Source organism: Mesoplodon bidens (assembly GCF_964165515.1).
Source record: "Mesoplodon bidens genome assembly, chromosome: 1".
In the NCBI taxonomy this organism is placed as follows: Eukaryota; Metazoa; Chordata; class Mammalia; order Artiodactyla; family Ziphiidae; genus Mesoplodon; species Mesoplodon bidens.
The window spans coordinates 49,612,562-49,633,348 of NC_138176.1; the positions used below are offsets into that span (position 1 = coordinate 49,612,562).

At 40.7% G+C, this 20,787-nt stretch overlaps 1 protein-coding gene across 1 annotated transcript in view; it reads left to right on the forward strand.

Moving 5' to 3' along the window:
* The window catches only part of PTPN20 (protein tyrosine phosphatase non-receptor type 20), a gene marked incomplete at both ends in the record, with an annotated part of 66,276 nt that extends 46,008 nt beyond the window's left edge, over positions 1-20,268 (forward strand). The window contains 1 exon segment of the mRNA XM_081248506.1: positions 20,001-20,268. Within this exon segment, the coding sequence (XP_081104632.1) occupies positions 20,001-20,268 (268 nt within the window).
* Between the last annotated feature and the right edge of the window lie 519 nt (positions 20,269-20,787).

Sequence of the window (20,787 nt, forward strand, 5' to 3'; positions counted from 1 at the left end):
TCTAAAACACTGTTGAATTTTCAATTAAGTTTATAATTGTTACTCAAAGGTCATTTCAGTAATTTATTTATGTTGAAAAATCTCAAAGGAAAACACCTTAAATAACTCTAAAACAAATAAGTTTCATTTCCTACTTACTTTTTCTTAATCCCTGGGAAGAATTAATTTTCTTCCATGTTGTCTTGAGGTTCAAGTAATTGAACCAAAAGATTGGAAAACACTAAGTAAAAACAGGTCAGTGGTGGGGGTGATGGATTGCTCAGTGGAGTACTCAGTTAGTCCACAGCCACAATCAAAAAGCAATAACCGATGACCTCATATTGAAACAATTTGAGTTAGAAGGAATCTTAAAATATATCTAATTTTTTTTTTTTTTTTTTTGCGCAGGCTCAGCAGCCATGGCTCACGGGCCAGCCGCTCCGCGGCATGTGGGATCTTCCCGGACAGGGGCACGAACCCGTGTGCCCTGCATTGGCAGCTGTGCCACCAGGGAAGCCCTCTTTTAACCATCTATCTAACCATCATATCTGAAACGTGAACATTTTTTAGACACTACTAGCAAGCAACATCATATTTGGAGCTGAAAAAATAGAGCCTTCCAATTAACAAAACAGTACCTCCTGTTAGTACTACAGGTGAGTACTGCTCTAGAGTTAACCAGCCAATGCAATAAGGTTACAAAAAGGTATAATTGCTATAAATATTGGAAAGTTGGAACACAGTAATCTTTTGTTTGGATATTTTGCCCACATAGAAATAGTAGACTCAACTAAAGTATAGTATTAGAAGATTCATTATGAAGTATGGATAAAAGATATCTATGCACCAAAGATCTTTCTCTATATCAGGGGTCAGCAAACTATGGCCCACAGGCCAAATCTGACCTATTGCCTGTTTTTGTAAATAGAGTTCTATGGCCATTTCTTTATATATAGTCTGTATATAAAGACAATGCTTTTGTGCTACAATGGGAATGGCAAAGTGGCAGAGATCATATGGCCCATAATGCCTAAAGTATTTATTATCTGGCCCTTCAAAGAGAAAGTTGGCCAACCCCTTTTATATATCTTTAATAGGAAAAATATCTCTGAGCAATAGGGTTATGCACCATATATATTTTATAAAATGTATAAAATACTTAAGATTAAACTTACCAAGAACTTGACCAGTTCATATTCTGAATGAATAGTAAATGAATAGTAAATGCATGAAAAGAACCATGATATTTTTGAAAAGAAAAATTAATTGTGAGGAAGGGAGAGGGTTTGCCTTAGCAATAATCGAAGTATTGTCTAAAGTCACAGTAATTAAAACAATGTGAAACTGGTACAGGGATACATAAATGGCTCAATGGAACAAAATAGTCAAGAAGTAGACTCCACAGACTCATATATATTTGTGAATATTTAATGTATATTGTATGCTAAAGATAGCATTCCAAATCCAGAGCTTCAAAATATATGAGGCAAAAACTGATAGAACTGATAAAACTGGAAAGATAGAAAAATCTGCAATTATAGTTAGAGATTTCACCTCTTAATAGTTAATAGAATAAGTAGAAAGAAAGTCAGTAAGGATATAAAAGATTTGTATAACACTATCAACCTGCTTGACCTAATTGACATTTGTAGAGAGCACTTCACCAAACTACAGCAGAATATACACTCTTTCAAATGCACGTGGAACATTCACCAAGAGAAATTATATTGGGGGTTCAAAAAGTCTCAATATAACTCAAAGGAAAGGAACTATATAAGTATGCTTATGGAATTAAGTAGAAATCAATAATATAAAAATATTTCAAAAATTCCAAAGTATCTAGAAATTTAACAATGTACTTCTAAATAACTTGTGGGTCAAAGAAAAAAAGAGAAATTAGAAGATACTTTGAAATAAATGAAAACACAACAATCATAACTTGTGAGATGCAGTGACAAAGTTTAGGGGGAAAGTCATATTCTTGGTTGGGCTATGCTGAATTTGTTATGTCTGTGGGACCTCCAAGTGTCTCTGCAAGTCTAATGTTAAAAGGATTCCTGAGCTGAAGACCTAGATCTTAGAGAGTGTTTGCCTTGAAGGTGATGTTTGAAGGCATGGGAATGGATGAGCTCCCTAAAGGAAGTGAAATGGAGGCCAAGGGCAGAGCCCTGGGAATGTCAACATTCATTCCCACTTTGACTGCTCTTCATGGCCCAGCCTAAGAGCCATGGTTCTTCTTTCATGAAGCCTCCTAACATTCATCTCTCCCTCCTCTGATTCTTTCCTCAGTGCTTTTCAAAGTCTGTGGTGAAAGACCTGTTTCATTTACAAACAGATGGACCCCAAAACAGCCAAAATAGCCAACAGATATTTACTGGAAAGTGTGGTGGGTTAACAGCAATTGAAACTGGATGAGTATCACTACTGTCCACTTCAAAAGTGAGTAAGTGCAAGCAGCACTTGGTAAGACCTAAAGGGGTTGGAGCAGACTAGTTCTTATCTACTCTAAAAGCAGACCAGCCAAGACTCTTTTCCAGGACAGAGTCCCACACTGAGGAGAAACTGTAGAATCAAAATTGAGCAGAACAGGGATAATAGGGATGAAGAAAAGAGAAAGTCCATATAAAAGTGAGTGAGGGGAACAGAGCTGGAAAACCTTTTTAATGTTTTGAAATATTAAAAAGTTACAAGATGGGCTTCCCTGGTGGTGCAGTGGTTGAGAGTCTGCCTGCTAATGCAGGGGACGCGGGTTCTTGCCCCGGTCCAGGAAGATCCCACATGCCATGGAGCGGCTGGGCCCGTGAGCCATGGCCACTGAGCCTGCGTGTCTGGAGCCTGTGCTCCGCAACGGGAGAGGCCACAACAGTGAGAGGCCCACGTACAGAAAAAAAAAAAAAAAGTTACAAGAGAGAAACTACAGTATGCAAATGACTATATGACCTAACAAGGTAGATATAGTCACTTAAAATGGGGGGAGAATGGGTATACTATAGGCAAAAAATGTTTAAGTGATTTTGGTAATAACTGGTAGAGTAGTATTGGATTATTATTTTTAGCCTATTGTAATACTGGGTAAAGCAAATGAGTAATTATGTGATGTTTGAATTCAGTTATCCTTTGTGTCATTGTGAATGAGGACTCTAGCTGTAGAAGAAAAAAGATACAGGTGTAATACAGAAGTTAAGTAAAAACCCTATAGTTCTCAATTGAAAATAACAATATGAACCCAGGAAGTATTTAGATGCTAGATAGATAGATAGAGAGTCAGATGCTTTGTCAACTTAAATGGCCTAGAAACAGTGACCAACTTAGTAAAAATGAGCATCCCTAGTGCCCAGATTTTGATTTCTAAATCTTGCAAGAATGAGAGTGACATAGACATTTTCAGACACAACAAAACTGAGTTTGCTTCCAGCAGAGTACCCTGAAGGAAATTCTAAAAGTTAAAATGCCAGAAAATTATCCCAGATGAGTTAAAGATGGAATTAAGAGGAGAGAATGGGTTAAATGTTTTGTTGGGTTTAAAATACACATATTGAATTAAAATACATTACAGGGACTTCCCTGGTGGCGCAGTTATTGGGAATCTGCCTGCCAGTGCAGGGGACACTGGTTCGAGCCCTGGTCTGGGAAGATCCCGCATGCCGCAGAGCAATGAAACCTGTGCGCCACAACTCCTGAGCGTGCTCTCTAGAGCCCGTGAGCCACAACTACTGAGCCCACATGCCACAACTACTGAAGCCTGTGCACCTAGAGCCTGTGCTCCGCAACAAAGAAGGCACTGTGATGAGAAGCCCGCGCACCACAACAAAGAGTAGCCCCCTCTCGTTGCAGCTAGAGAAAGCCCGTGTGCAGCAACAAAGACCCAATGCAACCAAAATAAATAAATTAATTAAAAAAATACATTACAACACTAACATATTGGTTGGGAGAGATATAAATAGATTTAAAATGGTCTGAGTTTCTTGGACTATTCAAGAGAAGGGTAAATTTATCAATTAATATTAGATTTTGATAACTTTAAAATGCTTCTTATAATTTCTATTGTAACTACTAAAAGAACAGGAAAAGTGTATAAGTTCCAAATTAAGAGAAGGTAAAATATAGGCAAGACAGGACAGAAAAAGAAACAGAATGTGGTGCAAATAAAAAGCATATAAAGAGTAGACTGGAGGTCCCGGAGGAAGATGGCGGAAGAGTAAGACGCGGAGATCACCTTCCTCCCCACAGATACATCAGAAATTCATCTACACGTGGAACAACTCCTACAGAACACCTACTGAACGCTGACAGAAGACCTCAGACCCCCAAAAAGGCAAGAAACTCCCCACATACCTGGGTAGGGCAAAAGAAAAAAAGAATAAACAGAGACAATAGGATAGGGACGGGACCTGCACCAGTGGGAGGGAGCCGTGAAGGAGGGAAGGTTTCTACACACTACAAGCCCCTTCGCGAGCGGAGACTGCAGGTGGCGGAGGGGGAAAGCTTCGGAGTAGCGGAGGAGAGCACAGCAACAGGGGTGCGGAGGGCAAAGCGGAGAGATTCTGGCACAGAGGACCGGTGCCCTCAGGCACACACCAGCCCGAGAGGCTTGTCTGCTCGGCCGCCGTGGCGGGCGGGGCTGGGAGCTGAGGCTCGGGTATCGGCTTTCAGTCGGAGCGCAGGGAGAGGACTGGGGCTGGCGGCAGGAAGAGAGCCTGAAGGGGTTAGTGCACCACGGCTAGCCCGGAGGGAGTCCGGGGAAAGGGTCTGGAGCTGCTGAAGAGGCAAGAGACTTTTTTCCCTTTTGTTTCCTGGTGCGCGAGGAGAGGGCATTAAGAGGGCTGCTTGGGGAAGCGCCGGAGTCAGGCGCGAGACGCGGGTAAGGCGCGGACCTCGGAGACGGGCGTGGGCCGCCGCCGCCGCCGCCGCCCGCCGCGGCCCGCCGCCGTGGGGCCTGTGTGCGAGCACGGGTCACTGTCCGCCCCGCCTTCCGGGGGGCCTGTGCACCCCGCCACTGCCGGGGTCCCGAGACCCGGGGACGGCTTTCCCGGGAAAGCGCACGGAGCGCCACGGGCTGCTGCAACGTCACGCCGGCCTCTGCCGCCGCAGGCCCGCCCCACACTGCGCGCCCCTCCCTCCCCTCTGCCTGAGTGAGCCAGAGCCCCCGAATCAGCGGCTCCTTTAAACCCGTCCTGTCTGAGCGAAGAACGGACGCCCTCCGGCGACCTACGCGCAGAGGCGGGGCCAGGTCCAAGGCTGAGACCCGGGAGCTGTGAGAGCAGAGACAGGGAAATCTCTCTGTGCAGCCTCGGAGGCAGCGGATTAAAGCTCCACGGTCCATTTGATGTGCCCTGCGTCTGTGGAGTGCATGAATGGACAGCGAATCATCCCAAATTGAGGAAGTGGACTTTGAGGACAAGATTTAAGACTTTCCCCCCTTTTCCTCTTTTTACAACGAATTATTCCAAATTAAGGAGGTGGACTTAGAGAGCAAGATTTCAGACTTCTCGCCCTTTTCCTCTTTTTACAACGAATTATCCCAAATTGAGGAGGTGGACTTGGAGAGCAAGATTTTTGATTTTTCCCCCTGCTCTCTTTTTGTGAATGTGTATGTGTATTCTTCTGTGTAAGATTCTCTCTGTATAGCTTTGCTTCCACCATATGTCCCAGGGTTCTATCGGTCCATTTTTTTTTTCAATAATTACTTTTTAATTTTAATAACGCTACTATATTTCATACTTTATTCTATTTTACTTTACCTGCTCTTTCTTTTTTTCCTACCTTCCCTTCCTCCCTCCCTCCTTCCGCTCCTCCTTTCCTTCTTTCTTTTTCTTTCCTCCCACCCTCCCTCCCACCCTTCTTCTTTCCACTTTCTTTTTCTTTCCTTCCTCCCTCCCTCCCTCCTGTCTTTCTTCCTTTCCTTCCTCCCTCCCTCCCTCCTTTCTTTCCTTCTTTCTTTCCATCCTTCCTCCCTCCCTCCCTCCTTTCTTTCTTTCTTCCTTCCTTCCTACCTTTCTTCCCTTCTTCCTTTCTTTCCCTCTCTCTTTCTTTCTTCTACTAATTCTTTCTTTCTACTTTTTCTCCCTGTTATTCTGAGCCGGGTGGATGAAAGGCTCTTGGTGCTGCAGCCAGGAGCCAGTGCTGTGCCTCTGAAGTGGGAGAGCCAACTTCAGGACACGGGTCCACAAGAGACCTCCCAGCTCCACATAATATCAAGCAGCGAAAATCTCCCAGAGATCTCCATCCCAACACCAGCACCCAGCTTCAGTCAACGACCAGCAAGCTACAGTGCGGGTCACCCTAGGCCAAGCAACTAGCAAGGCAGGAACACAACCCCACCCATTAGCAGAGAGGCTACCTAAAAACATAATAAGGCCATAGGCACCCCAAAACACACCACCAGACGTGGACCTGTCCACCAGAAAGACAAGATCGAGCCTCAACCACCAGAGCACAGGCATTAGTCCCCCCCACCAGGAAGCCTACACAACCTACTGAAACAACCTTAGCCACTGGGGTCAGACACCAAAAACAACGGGAACTACGAATCTGCAGCCTGCAAAAAGGAGACCCCAAACACAGTAACATAAGCAAAATGAGAAGACAGAAAAACACACAGCAGGTGAAGGAGCAAGATAAACACCTACCAGACCTAACAAATGAAGAGGTAATAGGCAGTCTACCTGAAAAAGAATTCAGAATAATGATAGTAAAGCTGATCCAAGATTCTATTTCCAAGATCCATAATCTTGGAAATAGAATAGACAACATGCAAGAAACAGTTAACAAGGACCTAGAAGAACTAAAGATGAATCAAGCATCGATTAAAAACACAATAAATGAAATGAAAAATACTCTAGATGGGATCAATAGCAGAATAACTGAGGCAGAAGAACGGATAAGTGAGGTGGAAGATAAAATAGTGGAAATAACTGATGCAGAGCAAAATAAAGAAAAAAGAATGAAAAGAACAGAGGACAGTCTCAGAGACCTCTGGGACAACATTAAACGCACCAACATTCGAATTATAGGGGTTCCAGAAGAAGAAGAGAAAAAGAAAGGGACTGAGAAAATATTTGAAGAGATTATAGTTGAAAACTTCCCCAATATGGGAAAAGAAATAGTTAATCAAGTCCAGGAGGCACAGAGAGTCCCATACAGAATAAATCCAAGGAGAAATACACCAAGACACATATTAATCAAACTGTCAAAAATTAAACACAAAGAAATCATATTAAAAGCAGCAAGGCAAAAACAACAAATAACACACAAGGGAATCCCCATCAGGTTAACAGCTGATCTCTCAGCAGAAACTCTACAAGCCAGAAGGGAGTGGCAGGACATAATTAAAGTGATGAAGGAGAGGAACCTGCAACCAAGATTACTCTACCCAGCAAGGATCTCATTCAGATTTGATGGAGAAATTAAAACGTTTACAGACAAGCAAAAGCTGAGAGAGTTCAGCACCACCAAACCAGCTTTACAACAAATGCTAAAGGAACTTCTCTAGGCAAGAAACACAACAGAAGGAATATACCTACAATAACGAACCCAAAGCAATTAAGGAAATGGGAATAGGAACATACATATCGATAATTACCTTAAATGTAAATGGACTAAATGCTCCCACCAAAAGACACAGAGTGGCTGAATGGATACAAAAACAAGACCCATCTATATGCTGTCTACAAGAGACCCACTTCAGACCTAGAGACACATACAGACTGAAAGTAAGGGGATGGAAAAAGATATTCCATGCAAATGGAAATCAAAAGAAAGCTGGAGTAGCAATTCTTATATCAGACAAAATAGACTTTAAAATAAAGACTATTAGAAGAGACAAAGAAGGACACTACATAACGATAACGGGATCGATCCAAGAAGAAGATATAACAATTGTAAATATTTATGCACCCAACATAGGAGCACCTCAATACATAAGGCAAATACTAACAGCCATAAAAGGGGAAATCGACAGTAACACAATCATAGTAGGGGACTTTAACATCCCACTTTCACCAATGGACAGATCATCCAAAATGAAAATAAATAAGGAAACACAAGCTTTAAATGATACATTAAACGAGATGGACTTAATTGATATTTATAGGACATTCCATCCAAAAACAACAGAATACACATTTTTCTCAAGTGCTCATGGAACATTCTCCAGGATAAATCATATCTTGGGTCACAAATCAAGCCTTGGTAAATTTAAGAAAATTGAAATTGTATCAAGTATCTTTTCCGACCACAATGCTATGAGACTAGATATCAATTACAGGAAAAGAGCTGTAAAAAATACAAACACATGGAGGCTAAACAATACACTACTTAATAACGAAGTGATCACTGAAGAAATCAAAGAGGAAATTAAAAAATACCTAGAAACAAATGACAATGGAGACACAACGACCCAAAACCTATGGGACGCAGCAAAAGCAGTTCTAAGGGGGAAGTTTATAGCAATACAGTCCCACCTTAAGAAACAGGGAACATTTCGAGTAAACAACCTGACCCTGCACCTAAAGCAATTAGAGAAAGAAGAACAAAAAAACCCCAAAGCTAGCAGAAGGAAAGAAATCATAAAGATCAGATCAGAAATAAATGAAAAAGAAATGAAGGAAACGATAGCAAAGATCAATAAAACTAAAAGCTGGTTCTTTGAGAAGATAAACAAAATTGACAAACCATTAGCCAGACTCATCAAGAAAAGAAGGGAGAAGACTCAAATCAATAGAATTAGAAATGAAAAAGGAGAAGTAACAACTGACACTGCAGAAATACAAAAGATCATGAGAGATTACTATAAGCAACTCTATGCCAATAAAATGGACAACCTGGAGGAAATAGACAAATTCTTAGAAATGCACAACCTGCCAAGACTGACTCAGGAAGAAATAGAAAATATGAATAGACCAATCACAAGCACTGAAATTGAAACTGTGATTAAAAATCTTCCATCAAACAAAAGCCCAGGACCAGATGGCTTCACAGGTGAATTCTATCAAACATTTAGAGGAGAACTAACACCTATCCTTCTCAAACTCTTCCAAAATTTAGCAGAGGGAGGAACACTCCCAAACTCATTCTACGAGGCCACCATCACCTTGATACCAAAACCAGACAAGGATGTCACAAAGAAAGAAAACTACAGGCCAATATCACTGATGAACATAGATGCAAAAATCCTCAACAAAATACTAGCAAACAGAATCCAACAGCACATTAAAAGGATCATACACCATGATCAAGTGGGGTTTATTCCAGGAATGCAAGGATTCTTCAATATACGAAAATCAATCAATGTGATACACCATATTAACAAGTTGAAGGAGAAAAACCATATGATCATCTCAATAGATGCAGAGAAAGCTTTCGACAAAATTCAACATCCATTTATGATAAAAACCCTGCAGAAAGTAGGCATAGAGGGATCTTTCCTCAACATAATAAAGGCCATATATGACAAACCCAAAGCCAACATTGTCCTCAATGGTGAAAAACTGAAACCATTTCCACTAAGATCAGGAACAAGACAAGGCTGCCCACTCTCACCACTCTTATTCAACATAGTTTTGGAAGTTTTAGCCACAGCAATCAGAGAAGAAAAGGAAATAAAAGGAATCCAAATTGGAAAAGAAGAAGTAAAGCTGTCACTGTTTGCAGATGACATGATACTATACATAGAGTATCCTAAAGATGCTACCGAAAAACTACTAGAGCTAATCAATGAATTTGGTAAAGTAGCAGGATACAAAATTAATGTACAGAAATCTCTGGCATTCCCGTACACTAATGATGAAAAATCTGAAAATGAAATCAAGAAAACACTCCCATTTACCATTGCAACAAAAAGAATAACATATCTAGGAATAAACCTACCTAAGGAGACAAAAGACCTGTATGCAGAAAATTATAAGACACTGATGAAAGAAATTAAAGATGATACAAATAGATGGAGAGATGTACCATGTTCTTGGATTGGAAGAATCAATATTGTTAAAATGACTCTACTACCCAAAGCAATCTACAGATTCAATGCAATCCCTATCAAACTACCAATGGCATTTTTCACAGAACTAGAACAAAAAGTTTCAGAATTTGTTTGGAAAAACAAAAGGCCCCGAATAGCCAAAGCAATCTTGAGAACGAAAAACGGAGCTGGAGGAATCAGGCTCCCTGACTTCAGACTATACTACAAAGCTACAGTAATTAAGACAGTCTGGTACTGGCATAAAAACAGAAAGACAGATCAGTGGATCAGGATAGAAAGCCCAGAGATAAACCCACGCACATATGGCCAACTTATCTTTGATAAAGGAGGCAGGAATGTACAGTGGAGAAAGGACAGCCTCTTCAATAAGTGGTGCTGGGAAAACTGGACAGGGACATGTAAAAGTTTGAGATTAGATCATTCCCTAACACCATACACAAAAATAAGCTCAAAATGGATTAAAGACTTAAATGTAAGGCCAGAAACTATCAAACTCTAGAGGAAAACATAGGTAGAACACTCTATGACATAAATCACAGCAAGATCCTTTTGGACCCACCTCCTAGAGAAATGGAAATAAAAACAAAGATAAACAAATGGGACCTAATGAAACTTCAAAGCTTTTGCACAGCAAAGGAAACCATAAACAAGACCAAAAGACAACCCTCAGAATGGGAGAAAATATTTGCAAATGAAGCAACTGACAAAGGATTAATCTCCAAAATTTATAAACAGCTCATGCAGCTCAATAGCAAAAAAACAAACAACCCAATCCAAAAATGGGCAGGAGACTTAAATAGGCATTTCTCCAAAGTAGATATACAGACTGCCAACAAACACATGAAAGAATGCTCAACATCATTAATCATTAGAGAAATGCAAATCAAAACTACAATGAGATATCATCTCACACCAGTTAGAATGGCCATCATCAAGAAATCTAGAAACAATAAATGCTGGAGAGGGTGTGGAGAAAAGGGAACACTCTTGCACTGCTGGTGGGAATGTGAATTGGTACAGCCACTATGGAGAACAGTATGGAGGTTCCTTAAAAAACTAAAAATAGAACTACCATATGACCCAGCAATCCCACTACTAGGCATATACCCTGAGAAAACCATAATTCCAAAAGAGACATGTACCAAAATGTTCATTGCAGCTCTATTCACAATAGCCCGGAGCTGGAAACAACCTAAGTGTCTATCATTGGATGAATGGATAAAGAAGATGTGGCACCTATATACAATGGAATATTACTCAGCCATAAAAAGAAACGAAACTGAGCTATTTGTAATGAGGTGGATAGACCTAGAGTCTGTCATACAGAGTGAAGTTAGTCAGAAAGAGAAAGACAAATACCGTATGCTAACACATATATACGGAATTAAAAAAAAAATGTCATGAAGAACCTAGGGGCAAAATGGGAATAAAGACACAGACCTACTTGAGAATGGACTTGAGGATAAGGGGAGGGGGAAGGGTAAGCTGTGACAAAGCGAATGAGAGGCATGGACATATATACACTACCAAACGTAAGGTAGATAGATAGTGGGAAGCAGCCGCAGAGCACAGGGAGATCAGCTCGGTGCTTTGTGACCGCCTGGAGGGGTGGGATGGGGAGGGTGGGAGGGAGGGAGATGCATGAGGGAAGGGATGTGGGAAAAGATGTATATGTATGACTGATTCACTTTGGTATAAAGCAGAAACTAATAAAAAAAAAAAGAGTAGACTGAAGCCCACAGATATCAGTAATTATAATAAATGATAAGTGGATGAAATGCTCAATGTAAATGATGAAAAATCAAGAAACAAATTTAAAACATAAGGATACAAAAAGGCTAAAAATAAAAGGGTGTAAAAAAGGATGCAAACACTAGGCAAAAGAAAGCTGGCATGGTATATTACTTTTAGACAAAATAGAATTTTAGCAAAAAGCATTACTAGAGAGGTTCTCTGGAAATATATGACCACTCTAAATTTGCATGCACCTAATAACAGGGCCTTAAAATATATAAAATATATATACAGAATAAATGAAGCATATATATAAAATTAAAAACTATAAAGAGAGAGACAATTACAAAATAATAGTGAGGAGTTTAAACCTCTCTTAGTAATGAATAAAACAAGCAGAAAAAATCAGTGAGACTATAGGAAGAAGACAGCCACCTACAGGCCTCAGAAGAAACCACCCCTGCCAACACCTTGATCTTGGACTTTTCCCCTTCAGAATTTTAATAAAATAAATTTCTGTTGTATAAACCAAAAAAAAAAAAAAATCAGTGAGACTATAGAAGAACATGATGTACCCAGTTGACCAAAGAACATATATAAAACATTGCACCCAAGACTGCCGAATATACTTTTTTTCAAGCTGTCATGACACTTATACCAAGAATGACCCTGGGCCAAAAAGTAAATTTCAATTTATTTCAAAATAATTAAAATCATAAGCAGTGTGTTTTCTAAACCAAATGCAATTATGCTAGAAATTAGTAACAGAATGATAACTGGAAAAGGCACATATATCTGAAACTTAAGAAATGTACTTTAAAATAAATAACGGGACAAAGGAAAAATCATAATTGAAATAAGTTTGAACTGATAATGAAATTAGTACATTTAAAAACTTTTGTGAGAGAGCTAAAGCAATATTTAGAGGAGAATCTATAGCCTTAAATACATATATTAGGAAAGAAAGGACAAAATTAGTAAGCTAAATAAGCATTGATCTCAAGAAGTTAAAGGACAGCAAAATTAACCAAAGTAGAAGGAAGTTTAGACTAGAAATGAATGACATAGAAAACAAATATATGATAAGGGGAATCAACATAGCTTGATCAAAACTGGTTATAGTAAGACTGATCCAGAAAAATGAGAGAAGGCACAAATAACAAAAAGCAAGAATGGAAAAAAAGGTATTTCATTATAGAATCTGGAGACTTTAAAAAAAGAAAATGCAGGCTCTAAAAGCAAAGGCAACAAAAGAAAAAATAAATAGGTGGGAGTATATCAAACTAAAAAGTTTCTGTACAGCAGAGGAAACCATCAACAAAATGAAAAAGGCAACCTACTGGATGAGGTAAAATATTTGTAAATCATATATTCGATAATGGGTTAATATCCAAATATATAAAGAACTCATACAACTCAATAGCAAACAACAAATACAAACAAATGATAAACAAAAAAACAAGCAAGCTGATTTAAAAAATGGGCAGATGATTTGAATAGACATTTTTCCAAAGAAGATACAGATGTCCAACAGGTACAAGAAAAGATGCTCAACATCACTAATCATCAGGGAAATGCAAGTCAAAATCACAATGAGATAACACTGACACCTGTTAGAATGGCTATTATCAAAAAGACAAGAAATAACAAGTGTTGGCAAGGATGTGGATAAAAGGGAACCCACATGCACTGTTGGTGGGAACGTAAATTGGTGCAGCCATCACAGAGAACAGTATGGAGTTTCCTTAAAAAATTAAAAATAGAACTACCATATGATCCAGTAATTTCACTTCTGGGTATTTATCCAAAGAAAATGAAAACACTAATTTGAAAAGATATATGTACTCCCATGTTCACTGCAGCATTATTTACAATGGCCAGGATATGAAAACAACCTAAGTGTCCATCGATGGATGAATGGATATAGAAGGTGTGGTATATATGTATACAATGGAATACTATTCAGGAGCAAAAAAGAATGAAATCGTGCCATTTACAACAACATAGATGGACCTTGAGGGCATTATGCTAAGTGAAACAAGTCAGACAGAGAAAGACAAATACTATATGACCTCATATGTGGAATCTAAAAAACAAAACAAAACAAAATAAAAACCAAGCTCATGGATACAGAAAACAGATTTGTGGCTACTAGAGGAAGGAGTTGGGGGTGGATGAGTGAAGGGGGTCAAAAGGTACAAACTTCCAGTTATAAAATAAGTCATGGGGATGTAACATACAGCATGGTGACCATAGTTAATAATACTTTATTGCATATTTGAAAATTGCTAAGAGAGTAGATTTTTAAAAGTCCTCATCACAAGAAAAAAAAAAGTTAACTTGTATGGTAAAGGATGTTAACTAGACTTATTCTGGTGATCATTTCACAAGATATACAAATATCTAACTGCTATGTTGTATACCTGAAACTAATATAATGTTATATGTCAATTATACCTCAATAAAAAGCTGAAAAAAAGAAAGTGAGAGAATATCAATAAGTTATGCCAACATACTTGAAATGGACAGATCCCTAGAAAAACTAACAATCAAAATAGAAAATCATAATAGGTAGGTCTAAAATTTCAAAGAAACGGATTCATAATTAAAACCATTCCACAATAAAAACTTAAAATAGGTGGCTTCACTGACAAGTTCTAAAAAATAATTAGAAATGTCTCCAATCTTATACAGTTCTTTGATAGAAAAGAAAAAGGTTAGCATAGCATTGATACCAAAACCCAAAAAGGAAACTGTGGGAACACATCAGGTCAATTTTGACTCATGAACATGTATGCATATATCCTAAACAAAGTAGTAACAAATTGAACCTAGAAATGAACTTTTAGGAGATAATTTTTAAAGAAAGCATAATTATTACTTTCATAATATTAAATATACACAAGTCAAAATTTGTATTTAATTCATCGATTAATGAGGGAACCCATAAGTTAGTTCTCAGGAAAATTTTAAAATATCACACATAATTAGGTATACAGTAAGCTACAAGGATATATTGTACAGCACAGGGAATATAGCTAATATTTTACAGTAATTATAAATGGAGTATAACCTTTAAAATTGTGAATCACCATATTGTACACATGTAACTTTTAAAATTGTGAATCACCATATTGTACACATGTAACTTAAAAATTAATATTAAAAATACATAATTAAATTAATAACAATTTTTAAAATTACACATAAATGCTGAAATTTACAGATAGATGATAAACTGGCTTTTACCATAATGGGTGAGAAGAAGAATGAATTGTCTGTCCACTGGGCAGATGTAATTTACATGTCTATGGATCAGAATCATTTGCATTGCTATCAGTTATCTGCAATTACAGAGTTGTAAAATAGCTCAAAGATTACGAAAGGTACAGTACCCATAAAAGTCAGAAAATCTAAAATTAAAAAATTCCTACTTTTCCATTGAGAACACCAAGTAATCTTTTCGGTCCATTTCAAAGCTTTTTACAGTTTTTCCTGGCAATATAAAAAGGATAAGATATCATGATCAAATTGCATTTATTCTAGGAATGCCAAATTGGTTTAACAATGTAAAATCAATGAATGTGATTCATCACACTAATGGATTAAAAGAGAAAATCCTACAGACAGCTCAATAGATGCAGAACAATTCTGATGAAATTTGATATCCATTTTTGATTTTGAAAAAGAAAATTCTTAGCAAACTAGGAACAGAAGGGAATTGCTTTAATCTGCTAGCAGACAGCTGCAGCACATTTACAGGTGATGTTCATTTAATAGTAAGACATTGTTCCCTCCTACAAATCAAGTGCTGTCTTGGACTTGTCTTCTGAAAAATGGGTAGGCATGGAACTGGGAAAACAGAGTCCACTACACAGTCAAGCTTGGATAGAAGCCCCAAGGAAACAACTAAATGTCCCTTGATGCAAAAGATCATGCCTTCCTCACTGGTGATGATTCTTAAGTTCTTTCTCAGATATAGAGGGAGTGGATTTGGTTAATTTTACACCATAGAGCACCTTCAGTATTCTCCAACAGTATCCTTTCTGCTCAGGATCACCACTGTGATGTCAGCAATCCAGAACCAATCCTCTCACAAACCCAGCGGAGAAAAGGTACTTCACAGGTCAAATAGAAATGCCTATGTTGGCAGTATTTTATTCTCTAGGAAAGTACATCTGAAGAGCCCAGTACTCTAGTGTTAAGGTGCTTGTTTACAGGGAATTCTGCCTGTATGAAGCTGAAAGCAAAGCAGAGTATTAAAGCTCTTTGCAACAAGGGACCAAATCAAAGAGACACAACATTCCAGAGTCTGAGCGTTACTGGCTCTACAAAACAAAAGGGTGCCTGGGTCCCTTAGTGACTGTCCAAGCTGGACTGCCACTGAGCACCAGGGCATGTTGGGGCCTGCCCAGGCTGCCTGGGCTGACATGCTTATGGGAGCAGCTTATTTTTATGAGACTTCTAATGACCTCTCAGGGGAGTTAATGTCTGTGCCCGCTGGCACTGACAGCTGCCTCCAGAGCTAAGTGATGGCATTTGGGCACAATGGCCACCCCCTAGCTTCTCAGGTCAAGTTCTGTGGAAGAGTCATCCAGCAGGTAAAGAGACTGCCAAGCTCCTGCAGGAACCATGAGTAAGGGATTTGTAAGGGAGGCCTGGGGTTGCTCACGTTTCCTCTGGCTGTTGACCTTCTGGGAACATATGTCAGGTTGAGGGAGGGTTGATGGAACAATAAGCTGTAAAAGCAAGTCATATAAAGCAGTGCAGTAAGAACAGATAATCTGGGAATACACTTTTGTTGGGGTTCATCAGTGGTTTTAGTGAGAAGAAAAGAGGCCTCCGCTCATCACGGTAATGACAAGGCCAGGGCTGGATCTGCACCTGTGCCCAAGAGGGTGTCCTTCCCCGAGGGAGAGTGTGAGGAGGGCAGGAACCTGAGGGGTAATTCTGGGACACAGACTGGGAGATCCTGCATAGATCTGTGGGCAGAGGGGCACCCTGGGCTGAGGAGGCTGGTTTGCCTCCTGGTTTGGTTTGCCTCCTGGTCTAGTTTGAGACTTCTGCTCCTGGAGAATCACAAACATACACTTCTAGTGCCCTCACCCTTTAGTCTCACTCATGCGCTCCCTGGTTGCCCACACCCAAATGCGTGGACAATCACGCAGGTGTGATCTCCTGGCACTTCTCTGCTTTCCCTACCACACACCTTTCTTCTGAGCAGGGCAGGAGGGGACAGTGTCATATTCCACTTACAGCCCTCTCCTTGAAATAGGTGCAGATTTGTGAAGCATTATACACTTACTTTTCACTCTCACCCCTAGACTCTTAGAGTGACTGTTTGTAACACTAATACTACAGCAAACACAACATTATATAATTATTAATTGATGACTTTCCTATGAGCTCTCATGGCTTGCCTGTGCTTTACTCTGCTTTGAGTCACCATTACCTAGCATGATGCCTAAACAGAGTAAGTCCTCAGTAAAAGCTAGATGAATGGAGAATGAATGAACAGAGAAATTGTGATTACTTACTCATCATGTAATGTCAATATTTTGGAGTGTTGTTCATATCATAGGGATTGGTTTATGACATGAGCATACTATCCTGAAATGCTTAGTCATATTCCGCAGAAACCAGTCCCGTGAGAGTCGGTAAGAGAAGGGTTCTTGGGAAATACTGCATTCCACGTGCTTCTGTTGGAGTTCCATAGTGCACATTAGTATACTAGCATCAGACAGACCAGGAGGAGGACTTGCATATAGAAAATGCCATCCCTCTCTCAGCCTCTGGTATGAAATTATGACTCTAGGAAGAAAGATGAGTGAATTAAATATTGGAATGTAATAGCAAACTTGCTTTTGTCTCTTTAGTGGATATATAGGAATTCCACTACACTGATTAGAGTTCATCCTCCAATAGTTCTTCCTAGATGAGCTCATGAGTTCTGTATTCTCTCATGTCTGGTGTATTTGAAAATGTCTTTATCATGCATGACATTTGGCTCTGTATAAAATTCATGTGTTATTCTTTTCTCACTTGGAGGGTTTTGTAGACACTGTAGACATTTTGTAGACATTCACTTACCTTCTCATAGCATTGAATGTTGTTATGGAGGAACTTGTGTTGAAAACATAATTCTCATACAAATAGACAGGGAGCACAACTCATTGTTTCATTTACCTCATTAATGGCCGAACCAGCAGGAAGACCAAAGTTCTGGGTGGGATTATTTCCCTAAGCACCACCAACTCACTTTTAAACTGCTTTTATCCTCCTATTACCTTTTTCTTCTCCTTCTCCTCCTCCTCCTCCTCCTCCTTCTTCTTCTTCTTCTGTTGGCCTCTCCTTTAGTTCTTATTTTGTGGAATCATAATTCTCATCTAGTGAGTATTCTTCAGCTGCTGGTTGCCTGTTTCCTCTCCTCTGGTGTCTGAATGGTATCCATGGTCGTTCCTTGCCACTCTGACAGGAAGCCCTTCTCTCTACAGTGAACACTGAAGGGTGGTGTTGGTGTTGTCAGGGCTGGCAGCTTGGACTTCACTCTGCTGTCTCTAAGCATGTCCTCACCAATGCTGTCCTCTGTGGCCCTGCTCCTCAATTTCAAATAGTTTATATTTTTGAATGAGTGAATGAATGTCAATACCTTCTTTTCAGGGTGCATTTTCCTAGTGTTTTGGTGAACTGGGTCACCACAAATACTCATTTGCTGTTAGAGAAACTGAGTGAACTAGTAATTTAGTATTGTCACAGAGGCCCTTAGGAGTTCTCCTTTATCGTGGAGTGAAAAGAGATGCTTTGCATTCTCATGATGCATTGCCGACAACTAGAGTTGTTAGGTAGATAGCATTTGACATTCTCTTACAGACCATCTCCCAAGAGAGGCAAGCTGGTAACAATGTACAGTCACCATCTTGACTGCTGTTGCTGTTTGTATAAGGCATTTTGGGAAATCTCTGTTAAGCGAATCCTTCTGAACTTGGAAATTCTTTTTTGCTTAGCTTTTTCTGTTGATAACAGGTGAACCAGAGGTGGCTGGCTAAAAATTTAAAAAGTCATGGTTTAGGTCAACCCTGGGTTCTGCACTCCATGTGTGTAGTTGCTCAGATATGTCAAAGTGCCTCGCCCTGTGTGTCCCAGAGCTGATGGTGGAAGGTGAACATCCGATTCAGAGCCTGCTCATGCTGGAACCTGAGCAGACATGACTCACTCACTGAGAACGATCAGAGGGAGAACAAGGAGAGAAAGTGACAGTCCTTGAGTCAACATAGGGGCTCACCATGCCCCTTCATTATACTGTTGCCAGGTGTAGGACACTGTCCATATTGGCCTGGCTTTTGCATACTTGGCCTTACATGGGCCCAGTACACAGTGTCCTCTTGTGTGGTTGTGGTCTGTGTGTGTGTCCCTCCTGTAATGGGAAGTAGGATCATGGCCATTCCTTAAGTAGAAGTGGTTGTTCATCTTTCCACAGACAGTAGTGAGACTCTGAGGCCCATTCCTTGTAATGACTTTCCCTGGGCCAGAGACACTTTGATCCACCCAGAGGACAAGCCATCCTTGTGTTCCAGGCTGTTGAGAAGGAAGGGTGGGTACCAGGCTCGGCGGGACCTGGTTACCGGGAATAGCTTTCATTTGTCTCTTTCTCAGTCGTATGCCAACTTCTTTCTTACCCAGGGTCCCTTCAGACAGGGCAGGTCAGCACCGGGCCAGGCTTAGAACAGGCACAGCTCCTCTCAGAACTGTTATTCTCTAATTTTCCATGTGATTTTCCTCTTACAAACCAATCCATCCCACCTGAGAAAAGAGAAAAAAAAACAACAGACCACAATATTAAAAGTTTACTGTTGGAATGATAATTTCACTACTCACCTCTGGATTAACCTTGGTCTAACGTATTTCCAACTTGACTGCATTCATTCTGTATTGTCAGTGCTTAATGTATTTTCTGGCACCCAGTAACATTAATTAAATAAGTGGCTATATAAATGACATAAGAACAGACAGCAGGGCGAGTTAATCCTAACTCTAAGTATTAGTTGAATGCCTGTTCTTTGTGTGACCCATCGGGGAGAGCAGTGCCAGCCACCTTGGGACATGAGGGCTGTGCCTCCCTGCTGAGCAAGAGCTCAGCACAGCGGATACTCTCATCCATTACCCCATCTGAAGCTCACAGGAACCGCCGAGGGAGAGGGTTAGTGGTCCTTGTGAGAGGAGGACTCTAAGTCACATGTACCTACAGCCAGAGCTGGCTGCTACGGTTCTCCATCCCTCCACGCTCCCTCCGCTCTCTGGTGGGGCTCAGGGTTCCCCTGCTTTTCTGCTTGGATTTGGAGCTGACAGTGAGCCTCCTGCTGGACAGAAACACAGCCACCCTGGCACTTCCTGTGTGTGCCGATTCTCCACCTGCCAGCAGCACTGGCCCCCAGAGCCCACGGAGCCCAGAGCACCTACTGGTGTTGGCTCAAGGTGGCTTCTATGGGGCCGGATTCCTCAAGTTCTCACCCCTTCAGGCTGCTCATCCCTGTCCCTGGTCAAGACTGGCCTGGAGTTACAGGCAGCTTCTGCAGTGAGGGGAATCTGCGGTGAGTTTTGAGAGGGTGGGATGTGCTGTATCAAAGAGGGAAGGTGGGAGGCCATCGATCAGGGCTTGCCTGGATCCTTTATCACCACCTCTAAATGGTTTCCTGCCACTAAAGCCTGTCCCATCTTGTCAGCCCCCTCACCACCACATGGTACCCACACACCCACGCCAGCAGTCATTGTGTGTGCCCGTCTTGGGGAGCCTGCACCTCTAATGAGGTCACTCTGCTCAAAGTTTGGCGTGGCACCACACCACGTAACCAGTAAGTTCAAAACTCCTGGGTAGGCCAACTGTGCACGGCCTTCTGCCTCCGGGGAAGGAAACCAGTGGAGAGCAGCCCTCACATCTAGGTCTGGAAAGGGTAAGCTGGCAAACAAAGTCTGCTTTGAGGTCAGCCTCCAGAACAAACAGGCCCTGCTTACCTTGGGCCCAGGCACCAAGGCGGGGGTAAGGCTGCAGGGGCCGCAGGCCAGAAACAGCTGCCCACGGGGTCTCCAGCTTACGAGGC